The sequence below is a fragment of the Oryctolagus cuniculus genome, chromosome 8 (assembly GCF_964237555.1).
Source record: "Oryctolagus cuniculus chromosome 8, mOryCun1.1, whole genome shotgun sequence".
Classification (NCBI taxonomy): Eukaryota; Metazoa; Chordata; class Mammalia; order Lagomorpha; family Leporidae; genus Oryctolagus; species Oryctolagus cuniculus.
In genome coordinates, this window is record NC_091439.1 from 87,137,928 (window position 1) to 87,158,134 (window position 20,207).

Below are 20,207 nucleotides of genomic sequence, written 5' to 3' on the forward strand. Positions count from 1 at the left end.
ATGTGAATGAGAAAGCAGCACAAGATGGCCCAAATGCTTAGCCCCCTTCCCAACCTGGAATTCCAAGTTCGTGGCTTTGGCCCAACCCAGATCCAGCCATTCTGGCTATCTGGGGAGTAAACCAGTGGATGGAAGACCTCTCTCTCTCTGGCTCCTGGCTTTGTAGCTGCCCAAGTAGCTCCAGCTCTGGCCATTGCAGCCATTTGGGGGAATGAACCAGCAGATGGAAGATCCCTCCCTCTCCCTTTCTCTCTCTCTCTCTCTCTTTCTGTAACTCTGCCTTTCAAGTAAATAAATGCTAAATTTTAAGTTTGTCAAAGAACTCAAATATATAATGAAACACAATCCTTTTATTACAGCCACAATACTACAAGTGTTCATTGCTACGCCTCCCCATTCCATGCTCCTGTCTTATCATAAGAAGCAAGAAAAGTCAGTTATAGAGACAGAACCAGAATACTAAACTAGAAAAAGATGTCACAAAATCATGTTTATCTTTTAGAAGCTAGCATCAAAAATTCATAATGGGGGCCGGCGCTGTAGCGCAGTAGGTTAATCCTCTGCCTGCAGTGCCAGCATCCCATATGGGCACCGGTCTAGTCCCGGCTGTTGCACAACCAATCCAGCTCTCTGCTATGGCCTGAGAAAGCAGTAGAAGATGGCCCAAGTCCTTGGGCCCCTGCGCCTGCATGGGCACCCAGAAGCTGCTGGCTACTGGCTTCAGATAGGCCCAGCTCCAGCCACTGTAGCCATTTGGGGAGTGAACCAGTGGATGGAAGACCTTTCTCTCGCTCTCTCTCTCTCTCTCTCTTTCTCTGCTTCTGCCTCTCTGTAACTCTTTCAAGTAAAATAAATAACCTGGTGTGCCGGCGCCACAGGCAGAGGATTAGCCTATTGAGCCGTGGCGCTGGCCAATAAATAAATCTTTAAAAAACAAAGCCACAATCAAGTTGGGGGGTAGAACTAGGATTAGCAGCTGGCACAACTCCAAACTCTGTCTCCCTCCCCCAACCTTATATTTGTCTGCAAGAAGGTACAATTTCAAAAAAAAAAAAAAATTAAAACAGGCAAACCAGTAGCAACAGTCATTTCATATTTTAAAATAACACCCATTGCAAAATGTCACACTAAAGGCCATATCCAAACTATATCATTAAAGTTTCTGAAATTCTACAAGACTATGACAAACCAAAATTTCCAAAAACAATATCTCATTGTGGAAAGGCCTTGTAACTACTTTCCAGCAAAGTACTTTCTTTTTTAAGATTTTATTTATTTATTTGAGAGAAAGAGTTACAGACAGTGAGAGGAAGAGACAGAGAGATCTTCCACCTGCTGGTTCACTCCCCAAATGGCCACAATGGCTGGAGCTGAGCTGATCCAAAGCCAGGAGCTTCTTCTGGGTCATATGGGATGTTTGGGTGCGGGGGCCCAAGCGCCTGGGTCATCTTCTACTGCTTTCCCCGGCCACAGCAGAGAGCTGGATCGGAAGAGGAACACCCAGGACTAGAACCGGCACCCAAATGGGATGCCAGTGCCGCAAGCGGAGGATTGCCCCACTGAGCACTGCGAGACTTTTGAAACTGTTAACAGACATGTGTTGATTGAACTCATTTATAAAGATGACACACTCAGGGAATCTCCAAATTAACTAAGTGCACAACAGCTCAGTCATTAACCAGTCAACTTCCCAACTCAGTTTCCTAAAAATAGCAGACTTGCGGGTTAAGACGAATGGTTCCCCAGATGCACGCAAGATAAAACCACGTAATAAATAGTCTCGCCCCCTGGAGATGAAACCTTATGTCCAAACCACAAGAAAGTTGAGCAGCTTGAAATTAGGAGTCTTAATGTATGCAGTCTGCTTCAAGTCTTGACAAACAATGTGCAGGAAATGGAGAAAGAAAAGCAAGACAGCACACAAGATTAGTGAAGACCTCTGCAGGGGAAGACATAGGACCAACGAGAGGACACCAAGCCACCTTCTCGCGCATTCCTTAATGTTCACATCATCAGGATCCGTTCCTTTTCCCTCCTGCAGACTCCAAGATGGAAGATACTAATAAATATGCTTTTTCACTGTGTTTTAAATAACAAAGACATAACCTTTTCAATTTGCTCAGCATGAAAATGTCAGTATTAACCACAGCCACAGACAACTGCAAAAAGCAAAGAAACTTTTCATTCTTAGTGCAATTTAGCACCTTCACTGGAGATGAACTACATAATTTACATTATATTCTTTGAAATACTGAAAATTGGGAATAATCACTTTAGGGTTAGTAGCTTGTCCTTGAGTAAAATTGCTACCTCTACAGAAAATGCAAGAGAAAATAAACACTGTTAAGTCCTAGGAGCTGCACCTACAATAACATAAACAACCCAAAAGAGAAGTGCATGCTATTAGTCTGTGTAATATCCTTTGTTGCACATCACTCACATTTCACTGTGGAAGCATATGATGCTATTAAAGTCAAAATTCTATATAGATGATTGAAACTTGAAAATTACATATGGCTGAATGTCATGTAACTGTCTGTCTAAGGTAAAAGCAAGTTTCCACAACTGCAAAAGAAGTTTTCACTGAACACTTATAAACAAATCCAAATCTGATGATTTTTGCATATACTCTTAGGTGTTCTCACAAATTATCTTCTTTAATCTTCAAAACAGGGCCAGCATTGTAGCACAGCTGGTAAAGTTGCCACCTGGGACACCGGCATCCCATACTGGAGTGCTGGCTGCTCCACTTCCAATTCAGCTTCCTGCTAATCTGCCTGGGAAGCAGCAGTAGATGGCACAAGTGTTTGGTTCCCACCACCCACGTGTGAGACCCGGATAGAGTTCCAGCTCCTGATTTCGGCCTGGTCCAGACCTGGCTACTGTGACCATTTGGAGAGTAAAACAGCAGACGGAAGATCTGATGCTCTGCTTTTCAAATAAATATTTTTGTCCAAAATACCTTCAGTGTGTGTGTATATATATATATATATATTAACTTGATGTTTCAAAAGAGGAAACAATGTTTCCAGAGGGTTCAGTTTAACAAAAGAAAATTGCTAGACATATCCTACCATATAAATATGAACAGAGGACAAGAGGTTCTGTTCTACAAAGGGTCACCAGCCAAAAAGGCTGACAAAATCAACTGCAGAATGTAAAACAACTGCCCAACAGCTAAGATACAGCATCAACCTAGATGTACATCAACTGATGACTAGATAAATAAACTGTGATAAATATATAGATATATGTATACATATATATGGATATTACTCAGCCATTAAAAAAAATGAAATACATTTGCAACAAAATGTTTTGTTTTAATTTAACCACTTTTGTAGAATAAAGAAAATGCTAATAAACTGAGATGACTATAGGAGGGCATCCAGATTATTCTTTCTTTACAATCATGAAAGGGCTAAGTGAAATGCCACTCTATTTACCACTGTCTTTAGCAACACTGAAAATTCAGGTTCCCCTGACCTAAGCAGAAGACTTTTGACAGCCCAATAAAGAGCCCTCCATTGGTACTTTTCAATCTGCAAATAAGTTTCAAATTCTACTGAAGACCATTTGGTTTTTAAAAGAAACCAAAAAAAAAAGAAGTCAATTATCCTTTCCTTTGAGAAGCACAAGGGCAATTCAGAAAGCTTAAGGAAAATGCAATTTAAAGATACGTTTAGTGTGGTGCAAAAAATTTTGAAATCTATGCATACAAGGGGTCTTCAGAAGTGCATGAAAGATGCACACTGTGATGAAACTACGGATAGATTTTAAAATCTTTCACAACAAAATAAACATATCTTTTAATTCTACTTTTCCATGAACCTTTTGAAGTACCCTTATATTTGGATGCCCATGCTATGGTCAGATCATTTGTATGATACTACAGCATTAAAACAGAGTTGTCCTAGCCTCAAATATTTTACTGTCTGCTAGAAGAGGTAAGAGTGGAATAATAACTAACCACCTTAGTGCTTCCAAGTGCTTGCACAATTATATCTCAAGACAAAAGATCAAACTTGATAAGATGGAAAAAAACCAGATCACTAAGTGTCCGCAGGAAGGAGGAAGTGATCGTAAGTGATCGTACTTAGGGAACAGGAGTTGCACAGGCAGAGTGACAGGCCAGGACGAGATTTCGTCACAGAGCAACAGAAAGTGGAGCAGCCGAGGCTGGGGCAAAGAACTTTCACCTAGCAAATAACCAGACCTAAGACTGGACTGAGCATGCATAACTGTGAACACCAGGCCAAAAGCTGCGATCAAGATGACTTCCAGCAACACGACTGCTCGTTCCCTCCGCTTCTTGAAATACTCATTGGTTCCCAGGCAGCTGAGCCTCCTGATGTACCTCGCACCTGTCTGGCAGCTCTTTCTTGGTCATCTTTGTTTGCCCTAAGTCCGTGGCTTACAAGGTGTAGTTCCCGGCCCAGCAGCACCAGTATCAGAGGAAGCTGACAGAAAGGCAAACTCTAGGCCTTACCCAGACACACTCAATCACACTTGGGGCGAGCCCAGCAATCTGTGACACCTTTGCTGAGTTCCACACCATTACCCAACTTCCCACCTGACATTTCTTTCCAGATATCTCAAATAGTAAGTCTGGAACCACAGAATATCCCCCAACATCACACACACACACACACAAATCCTCCCTGATCTTAGCAAATGGTGCCTCAATCCATAAGTTGCCTAAGCAAGTCATTCTTGATACTTCCTACTATCCATTCCCCATCCAATCCACCACCAGCTGTCCACATTCAAGCTTTGTGACATTCATCCATACCATATGATTCAGCTACCCCACTCCTGGAAATATATCCAAAGGAAATGAAAGCAGCATACCAAAGAGATGCCTATACTCCTGCATTTATAGTAGCTCAATTCAAAATAGCTAAGATACAGCATCAGCCTAGATGTACATCAACTGACGACTGGATAAAGAAAGTGTGATAAATATATAGATATATGTATACACATATATGGATATTACTCAGCCATTAAAAAAATGAAATACATTTGTAACAAAATGGATACAACTGGAGTTCATTATGCTACGTGAAATAAGCCAGACCCAAAAGAAAAATATCACATATTTTCTCTTATTTGTGGTAGTTAACAGAATAAAAATTGTGTGGATGTCAGACCATTTGGTATATAGTTATAAATGTTGCTTCACTGACTCATACCACACAAATGACAATATACTCTTCTTTCGCATGTTAAAAAAAAAGAAAGGAACGGGGCAGATAGCAAGGACTCTTGAGGTACTAGCAATGCTTTGCTCTTGACTTGGGTGGTAGTTATGAGGGTGAGCAGATGACAAAAAACTCACTGATTTGTACACTTAAATGCATTTCTTGATATGTACACTATATTTTAATAAAATGTTTTTCCAAATTCATCTTCATTCCGATTGTCACCACTTTAACCATCTAATTTGCACACCCGTCAACCATTTTCTACATAGTAATCAGCATGATTATGTACAAATACAAATCAGAAGATGTCATTGTCCCCAATTTAACTCCCTCAATAGGTTCTAACTGTACTTCAGATAAAACCTGAAGCCCTGCACAGGGCATCCTGCCTATAGCATCTTAGCCCTAGGCCCTGGCCGCCTCTCCAACACATAGCCCAAAATTGGGATTTTCTTGGCACAGACTCCTGAAACGAAACCATTTTTAGGAGGAAAAAAAATGAAAACTCCCACTATATCAGTCCTCCAAACTTTGAGCAGATACTAAAAAAAACGCCAAGTTGTCAGCATTTTCAAACAAGTATGTGCTTGACTTAAAGGACAAGATACAAAGTCTATAATGTTTCAGAGAGGAAACTCCCCCAACAATTCAGTTACACAACATAACTATACCATAGAATCTTATTTTAATTATAGATGTATATCTTCATGTACATAAATCATACAGTTGATCCTCTTTATTAGAAGACCTTGCATTTGCAGATCTACCTAGTCACAACAATGCACATGTATCCCCAAAATCACTCCTTTTAGCACATCCATGGTCATTTACAGACATGTGCCCAATCGTGAAAAATCATGTCTCCTGACTTGAACATTCGTGCTTCAGTTCTCATACTGCAAATAAGTGTCTTTTGTGTGGTCTGTTGAGTTCTATGTTTTCATATTTGGGCTTTTTCTTGGTGTTTAGAATGACCCTTAAGCATGAGTTATAGTTCTGTTGGCCATGATTTTGACGTTAGTGAATCAACAATATATATAACAATAAAACATATATCAACAATATATATCAAATTTGGTCTTTAAACAGAAACCTGCATAAACAAGGAAGTATATTGATCAGGTGACAAAACATTGTAAACAGCGGTTTGCAGGAACATAACCATGCATCTCCCCTAGGAGCAATGGTTCAGTGTTTGTTAAGTCAGTGTTCATGGTGACTTTCTGGAACATAACAAATTATGTATAATAACTAAAGAGACACAGACAGGGACAGACACCGCAGAGATTACTGCAAGGAAGCTGCCTGTGTTTGCAGCAGCACAGCAAGAACACCTCAGGGCACAGCATCTGCTGGCTCTGTTGATACAACACTGACCCAAGGGAAAAAACTGGTTTTTGATCTGTCTTAGCATCTACCTATTTTTCCACTCAATGATACACCTTTCTTGGATTTTTTTTTTAAGAGGCAGAAAGAGAGGCATAGTGGGAATGAGGGTCTGATCCACTGGCTCAGTCTTCAAATAGCCACAACAGTCAAGGCTGGGCCAGGGCAGAGGCCAGGAGTCAAGAACTCAATCTTAGCCTCCACAAGCATAGCAGGAAGCCAGTTACTTGAGCCTGTGCCTCCCAGGGTCTGAAGTGGCAGGAAGCTGCAGCCGGGAGCCAGAGCCACCACTCAAAGCCTGGGACTCTGATCTGGGAGGCCAGCACCTTAACCACCAGTCTCCAACTCATGTAGTCTAAACTCTAGTGCCTTTCTTAAAGGCTTGCCTCACTCTTATAATCAAGCAAACCTGTCAATTACCAATCAATCCCGCTTAAATGTGAACCAAACTCGTGCTTAAACATCTTGTCTGAATTGTGGCATCACTCATTCAAAGGGGAAGGGGATATTAAGCACCTGAAATAAAATAAAACAGCATCAAAAAGTAAACTGGATTTAGGCAGTCCCTGACTTATGAAGGTTTGAGAGATGACTTTTTTCAGCTTTACAATCGAATGAAACTACACCACACAACCATTCTGTTTTTCACTTTCAGTCAAGTATTCACTGAACATCAGATACTCAATGCCTTATTATAAAACAGCCTTTGTGTTAGATGGTTTTGTCAGCTGCAGGGCAATGTAAGTGTTCCGAGCACTTTTAAGGTAGATGAGGCTAAGCTATGAGGTTCAGTAGGTGAATTAAATGCACTTTCAACTTAGGATGGGTTTATAGGGATGTAATCCCACTATAAACAGAGAAGCGTTTATACAGATCACTTCAGTTGTGCATGCTGGCACCAGAAGAAACACCCAGGGAAGAAAGGCTAGGCCATGACTTCACCTCCAGGGGAGACTTAAAAGCCGAGTCCCAAGCAGCTGGGCTGAGGGATAAGGAAGTTTCATCTTCAAATAGCGTCTCTTCAACCCGATTCTTCCTATCACTTGATTACTGAGTTTTCACAAGAAGCAACAAACTTATGGCAAAGTCAGTGGAACAGTGACAGTGACATTAGTGCTTAAGAGGAATTTCTGGTGTTGTGGTTTATAAAGACTTCTTCTGAAATTCATTTTTATTTTCATTTCCTAAATCCACCTCTTACTGAAAATGACTTGCTTATGGTAGGATGATAGGATATGCTTAGGGCAGTGATACAAGTTACAAATTCACAATCTAGTTTGTGAGATGTCAATATATTCTTTCTAGTCTCAGATTTAGTGGAACGAAGTGAACATTAACACTACACTTCAATTAGTTACTGTTGTGAGTTAACTGCCTTGTGTCCTTAAAATTTGAAATTCATGTAATAAAGAGCTAGGAAGTTCCTGGCACAGTCAATCCCTCTATAAAGACCATTACCATATGTGCATTCTTTTAAAAAGCTAAGCATCATCACCTCCCACCTCTTCACTGTGGCCTCTTCACTGTGGGCAAGGGCTTTCAAAACAATGATATCCACCCTGAGTAACTCAAGATTGATTTCTCGGTTATTTATAGACAAAAACCCTCAGCTTTTTCTGCTGCACCAATTTACTATTGTTTATGGACATTTAAAAAAAATAACAGGCGGAATCTCGGTCTGCTGTCTCAAACCACATCAACGTCTAACTCTCAGGAAACCAGAACTACTCTCTTTTTAACTTTAGAACTTAAAAGAGCCACTTATCAACAGAAATTATTCTTGTGCATCTTTTAAAGTTATTTACGTTGTAACATCACTTTGCAATTAAAAACTCAAAGGTCAGTAAAGCATCCAAGAAACAAGAGAAAAGTATTTTCTTCAAGCCAATGACACAAGAAATACAAAGCTAAAGTTTAGGGATGTTTTTTAAAGGAAAAAAAAAAACTTTATTATGCAAGTCTAACTGCTGTCACAACTTGTTACAGGTCTCCGAAGGGCCCAGTGAAAGTTAACTTGCTTTCCCATCACCCTGTAATGTACTACCCAAGCCGACGTGCCGGGAGGATTCTAAACAACAAAGATAAATGGGGCTGGCTTCAAGTTTACCTCTTCCTCCAAGGCAACCTCCCAAACTGAATTTGGGACACTGTATCCCCTGAAACACACACACGCAGAAATGGACTGCTTCTAAACTGACGACTGCTCAGGCGCGACCCCGGGGGCTGCAGGGTGCTGCGCCCTGCGGCGCGGGTTGGGGAGGCTCGGATGCGGAGGCCAACGCGTGCCACCCGCCTGAGCCGGGGCTGGCAAAGCAGCGAGCCTCAACCCTGCGCGATCCGACCCCGTCCTGAGTCACCAGCCCACTCGCAACGCCGCATCAACCGCCAGGACGTCTTCTGCTGATGTCCTCGCGGCCGGCAGGACAGAGGATGATTTAAACTCGCAACATGAGAGACACCCACACGGCGGCGAGAGCCTGAGCGACTCTCTTCAGAGCCTCAGCCGGCCCAGCAGAGAGGTAGCAGAGCGGGAGAGAAGAAAAGTCGAGAGGGCGAGGACCCGGAGAAGCCGCCGCCACACCCCAGCCCTCCCTCACCTGCCTGCCCCAAGCCCCCCAAGCCCCCGTACCTTCTGCCAGCGACTCCTCCAGGGTGACCTGGTAGCGGCCGACCGCGAACACGCGGACCCCCACCGACGAGCCGCCCGAGCCGACCCCGGCCCCGCCGGCCCCGCCACCCGCCGCTCCGCCGCCGCTGCCGCCCTCCGACTTGGGCATCCGCGAGAACTTCTTCATGGTCCCGCCGGCGCGCTGGAGGGCGCGGGGAGCGCGCAAGGGCGAGCGAGAGGGCGAGTCCCCGGCCCGGCGCGCGGCCGGCCGTCCGCGAGGGGTCGCCGCCCTTCGCCCGTCCGAGCGTCCGTGCGCGCTGCGGCCCGCCGAGCCTCACATTCCGCGCGCTCCGAGCGCACAGCCCCGGCGCCGCCGCCCGCTCCGCGGCTCCGCTGCAGCTGCCCGGCTCCCGCAGAGGGCGGCGGGGAGGGCGGGGACGGGGCGGGGCGCGAGGGGGCGGGCCCGAGTGCGGGGGCGACGACGCCGCCTCCGCGAGTGCCCGGGGCGCCCTCGCCTCCTCGCGGAGCGCCCGGGGCGGGAGCCGGAGAGGAGGGGGCGAGGGGAGGAGACGGGGCAGGGGGCGGGGCGGCCGGCCCCCGCGGGGAGTGGGCTGGGCCGCTGCGGCCGCACACCCTGAGGACCGCAGCCCGCCGCGCCGCCGCCCCTCACCGGACCCGCGCCGCCCGCCACTCGCGGCCGTTGGCGGCGCGGCGCTGCTGCCAACCGCTCTGAGGCCGGGTGCCCCGCGCAGGCGCCGCCGGAAGTGACGGTTCCGGCTCTTGTCACGTGGAGGGGGAGTGGGGGACGTGATTGTGGGGGTTGGGGGCCGAGGGCGAAGTCCGGGGTCCCGGAGTCGGGCTTGTCCGCAGGAGGGCTCGGGCCAGGCCCGGGAAGCCCGGCTTCGAGCAGTGGGAGGTGTCCTGAGGGCCTGTTCCCGCGCGGGGCACTCGGTGTGTCAACGTGGGGACTTAGAAATGCCGCCAGCAACTTCAGCCCGCTGGGGGACTCGTCGCTTCGCGTGGTAGCCAGCTCTCTGGACCTCGTGCCTCGAGCATCTTGTTCCGCTCGCCCACCCTGAGCGTGGGAAGTGGGAGCCGGCCGGATCTGCAGAGTGGATTCCGGCAACCGTCGTGTGGCGGACGCGGGTGCAGGGCAGCGCGTTGCGGTTTATCGGCGCTTAGCAGCTCCGTGGGAAGCGCTGCAGTCCTGTGGAGGCTTCAGAACAAGTGTGCGGGCCGTTTTACAGATACCGCTCATCACCGTGGGCTGAGAGAGCCGGACGGAGGCGCCCAAGGTCACGCGGCTGGCGTGGGGTCCTTGGGACCGTGCCTGCATGCTTGATTCCACGCTTTTGGGCCGTTGTGGAAAAGTAGGTTAGGGTCAGGTCGTTGAAAAACGCACAGATTTGGGACTATATGGAAGCCAAAGTAGCCTGGCCTCCGCCTCCCCCGCCTTAACAAAGAGTTTTGCCCATTCAAATGAAAAAAAAGAAAAAAGGTGAAAATCCCGTTGCATCCGTCTCATAAGCTGCAGAAGTCTCCTGTCTGCAGAATAAGACAGCGAAGGGAATGTGGTTCTAAGAAGGCTCAGATGGGTGGGGAACAGCAAATTCTAGGACCCGTGTAAGGCAAGCAGCGTCGGCTCCACTCCACTTTCCCACATAGGAACACAAGCCCAACGGTACCCATTTCTTAAGAGAAACCCAAAATTCGGGTCTTCTTCTGTGGCATTTCTCAAATTGTTTAGCGTACAGCCCAAACTATAACTGCAGGCCACCAGGATGCACTTTCTATGAGAGGAAATGAGTGTGCTTCCCTCCCCAACCTCATTTCTCTTATCCAACTTTTTTAATGAGATACAGGCAGAAACGTTAGAAATGAGCTTAAAATCATTCTTCCTCTCTGCTATTTGAAGAGAAGCTATTTCTGCTACCACTGAAACTGTGCTCCAGATTTAAGCATTTCTGCTATATAACCCACTAAATGAAAATTCCTCATCCAGAGACCTGACCTTTAAAAGTACATTTCCGCTCATGGAATTCAGATTATATGTCAGATGATTGATGTGGCGTGCCAGTTAAGAATCTCCGTTTAGAAGTAAGCTGGCCGTTGCTGTGCGTGGCGATTCACTGCAGAGCCTCATTGCCACAACATCGGGATTCTGCTTTTCCAGCAGAAGACTGGAGAAATTTAGTCATTTCACAAAATTCAAAACTGGATTCGGACTGAAGTCCAGTTTGGGCCTAATGAAACCTCACCTAATCACAACACAGGAATAAATAAAATCTTGCCTAAAAGATTTGGGAGCTAATTTATCGCAATTGCTGTTGAAAAGATCGTCACTGTGTGCCCCTATAACCTGACTTTCCATGTTGAAGTTCACAAATAGTTTAGGGGAGGGACTTCTCTGAAATACCAAGGGTAACACCAAACAGTATTTTCTTTGATTTTTCCCCAACCATGTCACATTATTCATTCTCTGATCGTCATGGAGTGTTAATTCTGCCATATTCTATAACCATCAGTAACAAACATTACCTTACTAAAAACATTGCGGAAACATTGTATCAGTAATAAAAATAATGCCAAACGTTTGCAAACACTTCTGCTGCCAAATAAATGTTCGTATCTACTGTCTGGCCCCCAGATTTGGCCTCTCCTAGCCCTGGCTATTGCAGGCATTTGGAGAGTGAACCAACAGATGATTGATTCATCTCTCTCTCTCTCTCTCTCTCTCTCTCCCTCCTCCCACCTCTTTCTGTCATCTGTGTCTGTGTCTTGACGTCACTCTGCCTTCCAAATAAATTAACATCTATTTAATGTATATGCATAATTTAAAATTCCAAGCCAGCGCCGCGGCTCACTAGGCTAATCCTCCACCTTGCAGCGCCAGCACACCAGGTTCTAGTTCCGGTCGGGGCGCCAGATTCTGTCCCGGTTGCCCCTCTTCCAGGTCAGCTCTCTGCTGTGGCCAGGGAGTGCAGTGGAGGATGGCCCAAGTGCTTGGGCCCTGCACCCCATGGGAGACCAGGAGAAGCACCTGGCTCCTGCCATCGGATCAGCACGGTGCGCTGGCCACAGCGCGCCGGCCGCGGCGGCCATTGGAGGGTGAGCCAACGGCAAAAGGAAGACCTTTCTCTCTGTCTCTCTCTCTCACTGTCCACTCTGCCTGTCAAAAAAAAAATTTTTTTTTTTTAAATACCAAGATGCTCACAAATATTCTTTATAGGAAAAATGACTAATTTCACATGAAATAACTTTCTATGATAGAGTTTTTCCTACTATTTAGCCATGCTTTTAAAAATGTGCAAGGGGCGAGCACTGTGGCATAGCAGGTAAAGCCGCCACCTGTGGTGCCCACGTCCCATATGGGTACCAGTTGGAGTCCTGACTGCTCCACTTCCAATCCAGCTCCCTGCTAATGCATCTGGGAAAGCAGCAGAAGATGGCCCAAGTCCCTGGGCCCCGCACCCATGTGGGAGACCTGAATGAAGCCCCTGCCTTTATATGGACCCAGCTCTGGCTATTGCAGCCATTTGGGGAGTGAACTAGTAAATGGAAGATCTCTCTCAAACTCTCTCTCTCTCTCTCTCTCTCTCTCTCTCTCTTTCTCCCCCGCCACTCCTCTGCCTCTCAATTAAAAAAATAAAAAGTTTTTTTAAAAAACTTACTTCTTATTGGGCCCTTGCAATGTTCCAAAGCTATTACAAAGTGTTTTACATGTATTGAATGTGTTAACTCAGTAAATCTGCATGCCAGCATTGGAAGATAGATTCTGTTATTACTCCTACTTTGCAGATGAGAATACTGATACACAGAGATTAGACCACACACATGCCCAAAGTCTTATGACTAGTAACAGGGTTCAGAACCAGATGGTATGACTTTATGGCTCATGCTCTTAGCAGGCTCCTTGAAAACAGGCATTAAATGACATGATAGCTACAGTCTGAGAAGATAAGATACCCTCCTATACTTTCTGGTCACTTACTTAATAGGAGTTTCAGCCATAGCTCAGAGAGTCCTAGTATAATAAGGGAGATTATAGTTAATTTCTGATAGCCAGGTATTTTTAATATTTTAAGATTTTTAAAAATCTAAATTTTTTAAATTTAACATTTTGCTGAATATTGACAATGAATAAAGCACTGTGGGACTAGAGTACAGCTAGGAGACACTAAGTTGAGTAAGACAAGTCAAGGCCTCAGAGTTTATACTCTTGGAGAGGAGACAAGTATGTACAGAGAACCATTTAAAGTAAAAGGAGGCAGACTGGAAGTAGACACAGAGCTGACTATAAGCTCTATTCAGAAATGAGCTCTGTGGCTGTTATTTTGTGTACACCGCCCTCAAGTCTCCTCTTGGCACTGTGGTTGGTGTTATGATCTTAGAAACTTCTAGAGTCAGAAAAATATCTTGCCTGGGTTTGCAAACAGGTGAGCATTTCCCATGGAAAAATACTTAATTCTGTTCTAATAAGTTGAACTGATGTTGAATTTTAACCCATGTACAACACTTCCAGTCCATGCACACATGCAAAAAATCAATTCAAGTTTCTTTAGAGGGACAAAGAGGAAAAAGTGATTGATGCTAAATTCAGTTTTTGCTTCAATCATTTCTCAAATGATCTTGTATCTTGTTTTACCTAGACTTCTGCCAACTGCAGTACAGGCTATTTTTTTTTTAACATGACAAGATGCCAGGCAGTGTGAGAACCATTTCACAGCAAAAACCCATATGGTATGAAAAAAATCATAAAATTTCGGAGCTGGAGGTTGATAGTTATGATTAAGCAGAGAGGGAACCCTTTCTTGGGGACCTAGTATGCCCCAGGCTTCACGCTCAGGACACTATCTGTGTTATTGTATATATGTTACTTCCTGAGTCTTCTAACAAGGAAAGTGGGTAGTATTGCCCCCAGTTTCAGCTGTCTCACTCCAGCTAGCCCTGAAACACTTCATTTCTTTCAGTGCTGTTTCAGGCCCCGGTGCTCACCCAGGTTAGAATGTCTTGTTCTGTCTCACCATTACCTGGCTTAAGGAGTGATGTGGAGCTCCAGGGCCACTGCCACTGTGACAGCTTCCTGACCCCTACCACCGGCCAGTCCTGGATTAGAATGGGCTAGGGCCTCAGTTGCTGGCCCACACTATGTATGATCCTCCAGAACTGCAGCTCTCATTTACAACTAGGGCGTCCTTGCGTGCTTTTCTCCCTCTGCTGTGCTATCAAAGGTTTTCTTAAGGAATGGGAGCATGTCACACAGTTTCCTGAAACCCAATGCCAAGCAACATGCTCGACTTGAAGTATTGAATGAAGGAAAGAGTGACGTAGCAAAACGTCTTGTGAGTGGTGGAACCGAGGGGCTGAGCACAGACACAAATCACAGGTCTCTCTGAAACTCCAAACTCAGCCTCTCTGCATCTGAGATTCAAACATCTTTAAATAGGAAGGGGGCAGGAACTGAGCCTGGGTTGAACACCTCACTCCAGCCCCTGACCCAGCTTCCTGCCACTGCAAACCGTGAAAGGCAGCAGTTACAGCTTAAGTAACTGGGTTCCTGCCACTCTCATGAGACCGATAGAATGAATTCCCAGCTACTGGCTTTGGACCTGGCCCAGCTCTGCCCTTGTGGATACTTGGGGAGTAATTCAGTGAGTGAAATCTCTCTCTCTCAAATGAATAATTGAAATTAAAAATAAATAAAATGGGAAAAATATGAGTTTTATGTTTTGTTTTCAGTGGTTGTATTGGCTTTGTTTTTGAAGTGAGGGGTTGGAGGTGGTCTATACTATATGTACTAAACAATATGTAATAAACTCATCACAGTGCTGGACACATAGTAAGTAATCCAGAAACTTTGCTGCTCTTCCTCTTGCCCCTATTATCTTGTTCAGAGCTGTCACTTGAAGTGACAGAGCTAGGATGCAAACTACCATGCTGGCATTGCATCACAGTGCCTCACACATATAATCCATTAATATTTTTAAGATTTGTTTATTTATTTGAAAGGCAGAGCTATATATATAGAGAGAGAATCTTCCATCCTCTGGTTCACTCCACAGGTGGCTGGGAGCTTCTTCTGGGTCTCCCATGTTGATGCAGGGGCTCAAGGACTTGGGCCATCCTCTGCTGCTTTCCCAATCACATTAGCAGGAAGCTGAAATCCATCCATTCTTAATTTGGAGTGTTTTATTCTTACTATTTATTATTTTATTTTATTTTTTCTATTTTGGCAGACTTTAAACTGCAATTGTAGCTGAAGACAGTATATGCAAATTCAGGGCAAGAAGGTGCTTAACGGGCTGAAAGCCTCTGGGAGGTGAGGACCATGGCTTCTCCGTCTCTGTGTATGTCTGTCCTTCGAGGAGTGCTTACTAAACATTTGTGGAACTGAAGTGCTGATCACTGTAAACCTGTAGGCTTTCCTGGATCCCTCAGGATAGTCTTACGACATGCAGAAGGGCCAGTGCTGTGCCGTAGTGGGTAAAGCCACCACCTGCAGTGCTGGTATCCCATATGGGCACTGGTTCGAGTCCCAGCTGCTCCACTTCTGATCCAGCTCTCTGCTATGGCCTGGGAAAGCAGTAGAAGATGGCCCAAGTCTTTGGGCCCCTGCACCCGCATGGGAGACTTGGAAAAAGCTCCTGGCTCCTGGCTCCTGGCTCCGGCAGTTGCAGCCATTTAGAAAGTGAATCAGTGGATGGAAGACCTCTCTCTCTCTCTCTCTCTCTCTGCCTCTCCTTCTCTCTCTGTGTAACTCTGACTTTCAAATAAATGAATAAATCTTTTTAAAAAAATGCAGCGAGCTCAAACAAACAAAAACGAAAAACAAGAAATGGGGAGGCTTATGAAACTATAAGAAAGTATAGCCTGATTCTGGAGTGAAAAAATGAAAAAAAAAAAGTGTTAGAATCAGGACAGCATGACCAAGAAAATGCTGTATCACCAGCAAGTAACGCCAGGCAAGGAACTCTGAAACTTGCAGTAAATCTGAAAGCAAAGCCAGAGGATGTAATGAAAAGTGGATCCCACCACTGGAAACCCCCAGTTCTGCTCTAAGAAGCTGATTAATTTTCCAGTGCCTAAAATCTCTCACCCTTTCTGCTCTTGCTTTTTCTCTGGCCCTGAACACTGACTTTCCCTCCTGTAGATAGATATAGCAATCCCAGCACGAATTTGTCCTCTGAGAAGTTTGTTCCCAATCTCCTCAGTATGTAACACTACATCACTTCTCAGAATTGCCAAGACACTTTTGGCTGCATACAAGCCTACTAAACTACATTATTTAATTGGACTGTGGATCTAAGTCTTACCTGTTGAACAAAATAGGCAATGTTTCAATGTTTGGTTTTCATTTTTAAGTAATTCCATACATAGCCCAATACTGGAACATTGCAGGTGATAAACACTTAGTGAATCAAAGTGCCTAGATTTTAAAAATGCCACTTGCAATTGAAATGTGCATTTTGGGAGCTCGGGGTTATTTTTTATTTGATAGACAAAAACAACTCTCATCTACTGGTCCAAATGCACACAACAGCAAGAACCTGCCCAATATGAGCCATCACCACTGGCCCCCTGGATGTGCATTAGTAGAAAGCTGGAGACAGGTCCCAGCAATGTGGGACTCAGGCGTCTTAACTGGGATCTTAACTGCCAGGCCAAATCACATGTATTGTGGTGGTTTTTAAAATTATTATTATTGGCCAGCGCTGTGGCTCAATAGGCTAATCCTCCGCCTGTGGCGCCGGCATCCTGGGTTCTAGTCCCGGTCGGGGCGCTGGATTCTGTCCCAGTTGCTCCTCTTCCAGTCCAGCTCCCTGCTGTGGCCCAGGAGTGCAGTGGAGGATGGCTCAGGTCCTTGGGCCCTGCACCTGCATGGGAGACCAGGAGAAGGCGGCTGGCTCCTGGCTTCGGATCAGCGTGGAGCGCCGGCCGCAGCGTGGCGGTCATTAGGGGGTAAACCAACGGCAAAAGGAAGACCTTTCTCTCTGTCTCTCTCTCTCTCACTGTCCACTCTGCCTGTCAAAAAGTTATTATTATTATATTTTGAATTCACAGGAGAGAAAATAAACACAAATGCTTTGAGGGGAAAGTTGCAATTGATCAAAGTCTAAAGAAGCAAATGTAAACTGATCATCCTGATGTTTAAAAGTATGAAAGAAATTCCTATTGTAGGTCTGCCTTTGGAAAAATTTTTATAAAGTGTAACTGGAAATGATCAAAAAGCAATTTTTATCAGTTTTCATCCTGGTGAAGATGTGTCATCATCTCAGTGCATAGTCCAAGTTAAAATAGAATATTGTTCCCATGTCTCAATCATATCATTTGAAAACATTTTTATTGAAATTTTTCAGTTACATTATTTGCATGATACTCTAAAAACAATATTCAAAACAATCACTCCTTTAAGAGTAAATATGCCGAGCCAGCGCTACGGCACAGTAAGTTAATCTAGTCTCGGCTGCTCCTCTTCCAATGCAGCTCTCTGCTGTGGCCTGGGAAAACAGTAGAAGATGGCCCAGGTTCTTGGGCCCCTACACCTGCATGAGAGAACAGGAAGAAGCATTTGGCTCCTGGCTTTGGATCGGCGCAGCTCCGGCCATTGCGACCATCTGCGGAGTGAACCAATGGAAGGAAGACCTTTCTCTCTGTCTCTCCCTCTCACTGTCTGTAACTCTACCTCTCAAATAAGTAAAATAAATCTTTTAAAAAAAAAGTAAATATGTGGTTTTTAAAAACGTTTTAGTTTTTCATACCGCAACACCACAAGTTGTTTCTGTTTTCACACTGATCTGTGGACTGCAGTGGACCTACTTATATTGACAGATAACAGCATTTTTCTCATTTACCATGACAACACCCAACAACTGTTTACTGATAAACGAGCAGCAAGTGAGAGATCTACAAGATGCAAAGGGAATTTGTACCTCTGAGTCACTTCAATTTAAGACTGAAAGAAACTGCATAGCTATGAAAAACTCAAATATCGTTAACTCTTATTAAAATTTTTGTCATTCTTGGGCAAATGAAATGTTCTCTGTAGAATCCCTATGTTGTATCCATATTATAGGCCTCTCTGTCTCTCCTTCTCTCTCTGACTTTCAAATTAAAAAGAAAGGAAGGAAGGAAGGAAGGAAGGAAGGAAGGAAGGAAGGAAGGAAGGAAGGAAGGAAGGAAAGAAGGAATGGAGGGAGGGAGGGAGGGAGGGAAAGAAAATGTGTCTACTACATATTTTAGTAAAAATAATCCTTGGGGCTGGCTCTGTGTCATAGCGGGTAAAGCCGCCACTTGCAGTGCTGGCGTCCCACATGGGCGCCGGTCCCTGCTGTTCCACTTCCAATCCAGCTCTCTGCTGTGGCCTGAGAAAGCAGTAGAAGATGGCACAGGTCCTTGGGCCCCTGCACCTGCGTGATAGAATTGGAAGAAGCTCCTGGCTTCTGGCTTTGGACCGGCTCAGCTCTGGCCGTTGCGGCCAATTTGGGAGTGAACCAGCGGATGGAAGACCTCTCTCTCTCTCTCTCTGCCTCTCCTTTGTCTGTGTAACTCTGACTTTCAAATAAAATAAATAAATCTTTTAAAAAATAATTCTTACAATTTCTATTAATGTCAATACTTTATACCAAAGAGAATTATCCACCTATAGATTTGACCCACTTAAGCTTTGACTTTTCTTATAATAATGTAACAGTGAGCAGGTGATAAAAAAAAAACATTTAAAAATGAAGTCCAACCACAAAGATAATTTCACATAAAAACTTATTGTTGTTGAATCTGCCACTTGCTTCGATAGCATTCACACACAGCATCAGGGCAAAGAGTAACTTCAGACCTAATTAAGTTAATTAAATAGGCATTGTTGCAGGCCTAAATATGCATGAACATGCACACACTGGTGTACTAGCCACACTCTTCCCGGTGTTGGATCTAGTGGGTATAGGCATGGTTTCTCCTGTTATTAATCATCCTGTACTTTGTTACATTTGCTCTGCTATTTTCTCTTCCCCTTGCCATTTTTACCTCTCTCACCTATGATACATCTGGTATGTTTCCCTACAATAATCATAATGTTTCTATAATACCGAGAACTCCAATTTAGCAACTTCATTCATCTTGACTGTGGTAAGTCCCAGAACATCACAGATAAAATGTAATCAAAATATGTCCTGTGTGTCAGTGTTAGATAAAAACAAATACCTTTAAGAGTAACATCAATGCTCCAATTTAATAAAAATATTTAAAATAGGGCCGGCGCCGCGGCTCACTAGGCTAATCCTCCGCCTGGCGGCACCGGCACACCGGGTTCTAGTCCCGGTCGGGGCGCCGGATTCTGTCCCGGTTGCCCCTCTTCCAGGCCAGCTCTCTGCTGTGGCCAGGGAGTGCAGTGGAGGATGGCCCAAGTGCTTGGGCCCTGCACCCCATGGGAGACCAGGAAAAGCACCTGGCTCCTGCCATCAGATCAGCGCGGCGGCCATTGGAGGGTGAACCAACGGCAAAGGAAGACCTTTCTCTCTGTCTCTCTCTCACACTGTCAACTCTGCCTGTCAAAAAAAAAAAATTTAAAATACACATTTCCTTATTTTAAAGAGGTTTGTTTTAAATTCTTCTTCAGAAAAATTTGTCATTAACAATTCCAATAGAGCATTCATTAATATTTCATGTTGTCACATTTCTATTCAAAAGAGCAACATTTATCACTAATTTAAGCAATTCAACCTACTGTTACTAAGAATTTATAAATATCTTCTAATTATGTTCTAACTAAATCCTTAAATGATCAGATTTTAAAAAAAGAAATAAAATGCAAAAACTACATTATAGTTGTTTTAAAAAGTCTTTTGCTCACACCTACCATTTAGGATATCTGCAGAATGTGTAATCAAAATTAATTTTGTAGCTATGTTTTATTTAGTAGTCATGAGTATAGAAAATATTGTCTATACTAGCACTTTCAACATAGTATGTTATTATGCTGTAAAAATATAGTTTCTCAACCAACAAGTTGT

At 44.5% G+C, this 20,207-nt stretch overlaps 1 protein-coding gene across 3 annotated transcripts in view; it reads right to left on the reverse strand.

The window, feature by feature from the left end:
* The window catches only part of BMP2K (BMP2 inducible kinase), a 150,941-nt gene extending 141,419 nt beyond the window's left edge, over positions 1-9,522 (reverse strand). For all 3 annotated transcript variants that reach the window (XR_011378386.1, XM_008267688.4, XM_002716997.5), the window contains exon 1: positions 9,223-9,522. Coding sequence is in view for 2 of the 3 variants with exons in the window: in XM_008267688.4 (XP_008265910.1) it covers positions 9,223-9,388 (166 nt within the window). In the remaining variant the exon portion in view is untranslated. The remainder of the gene's footprint in view (positions 1-9,222) is intronic.
* Positions 9,523-20,207: the final 10,685 nt, after the last annotated feature.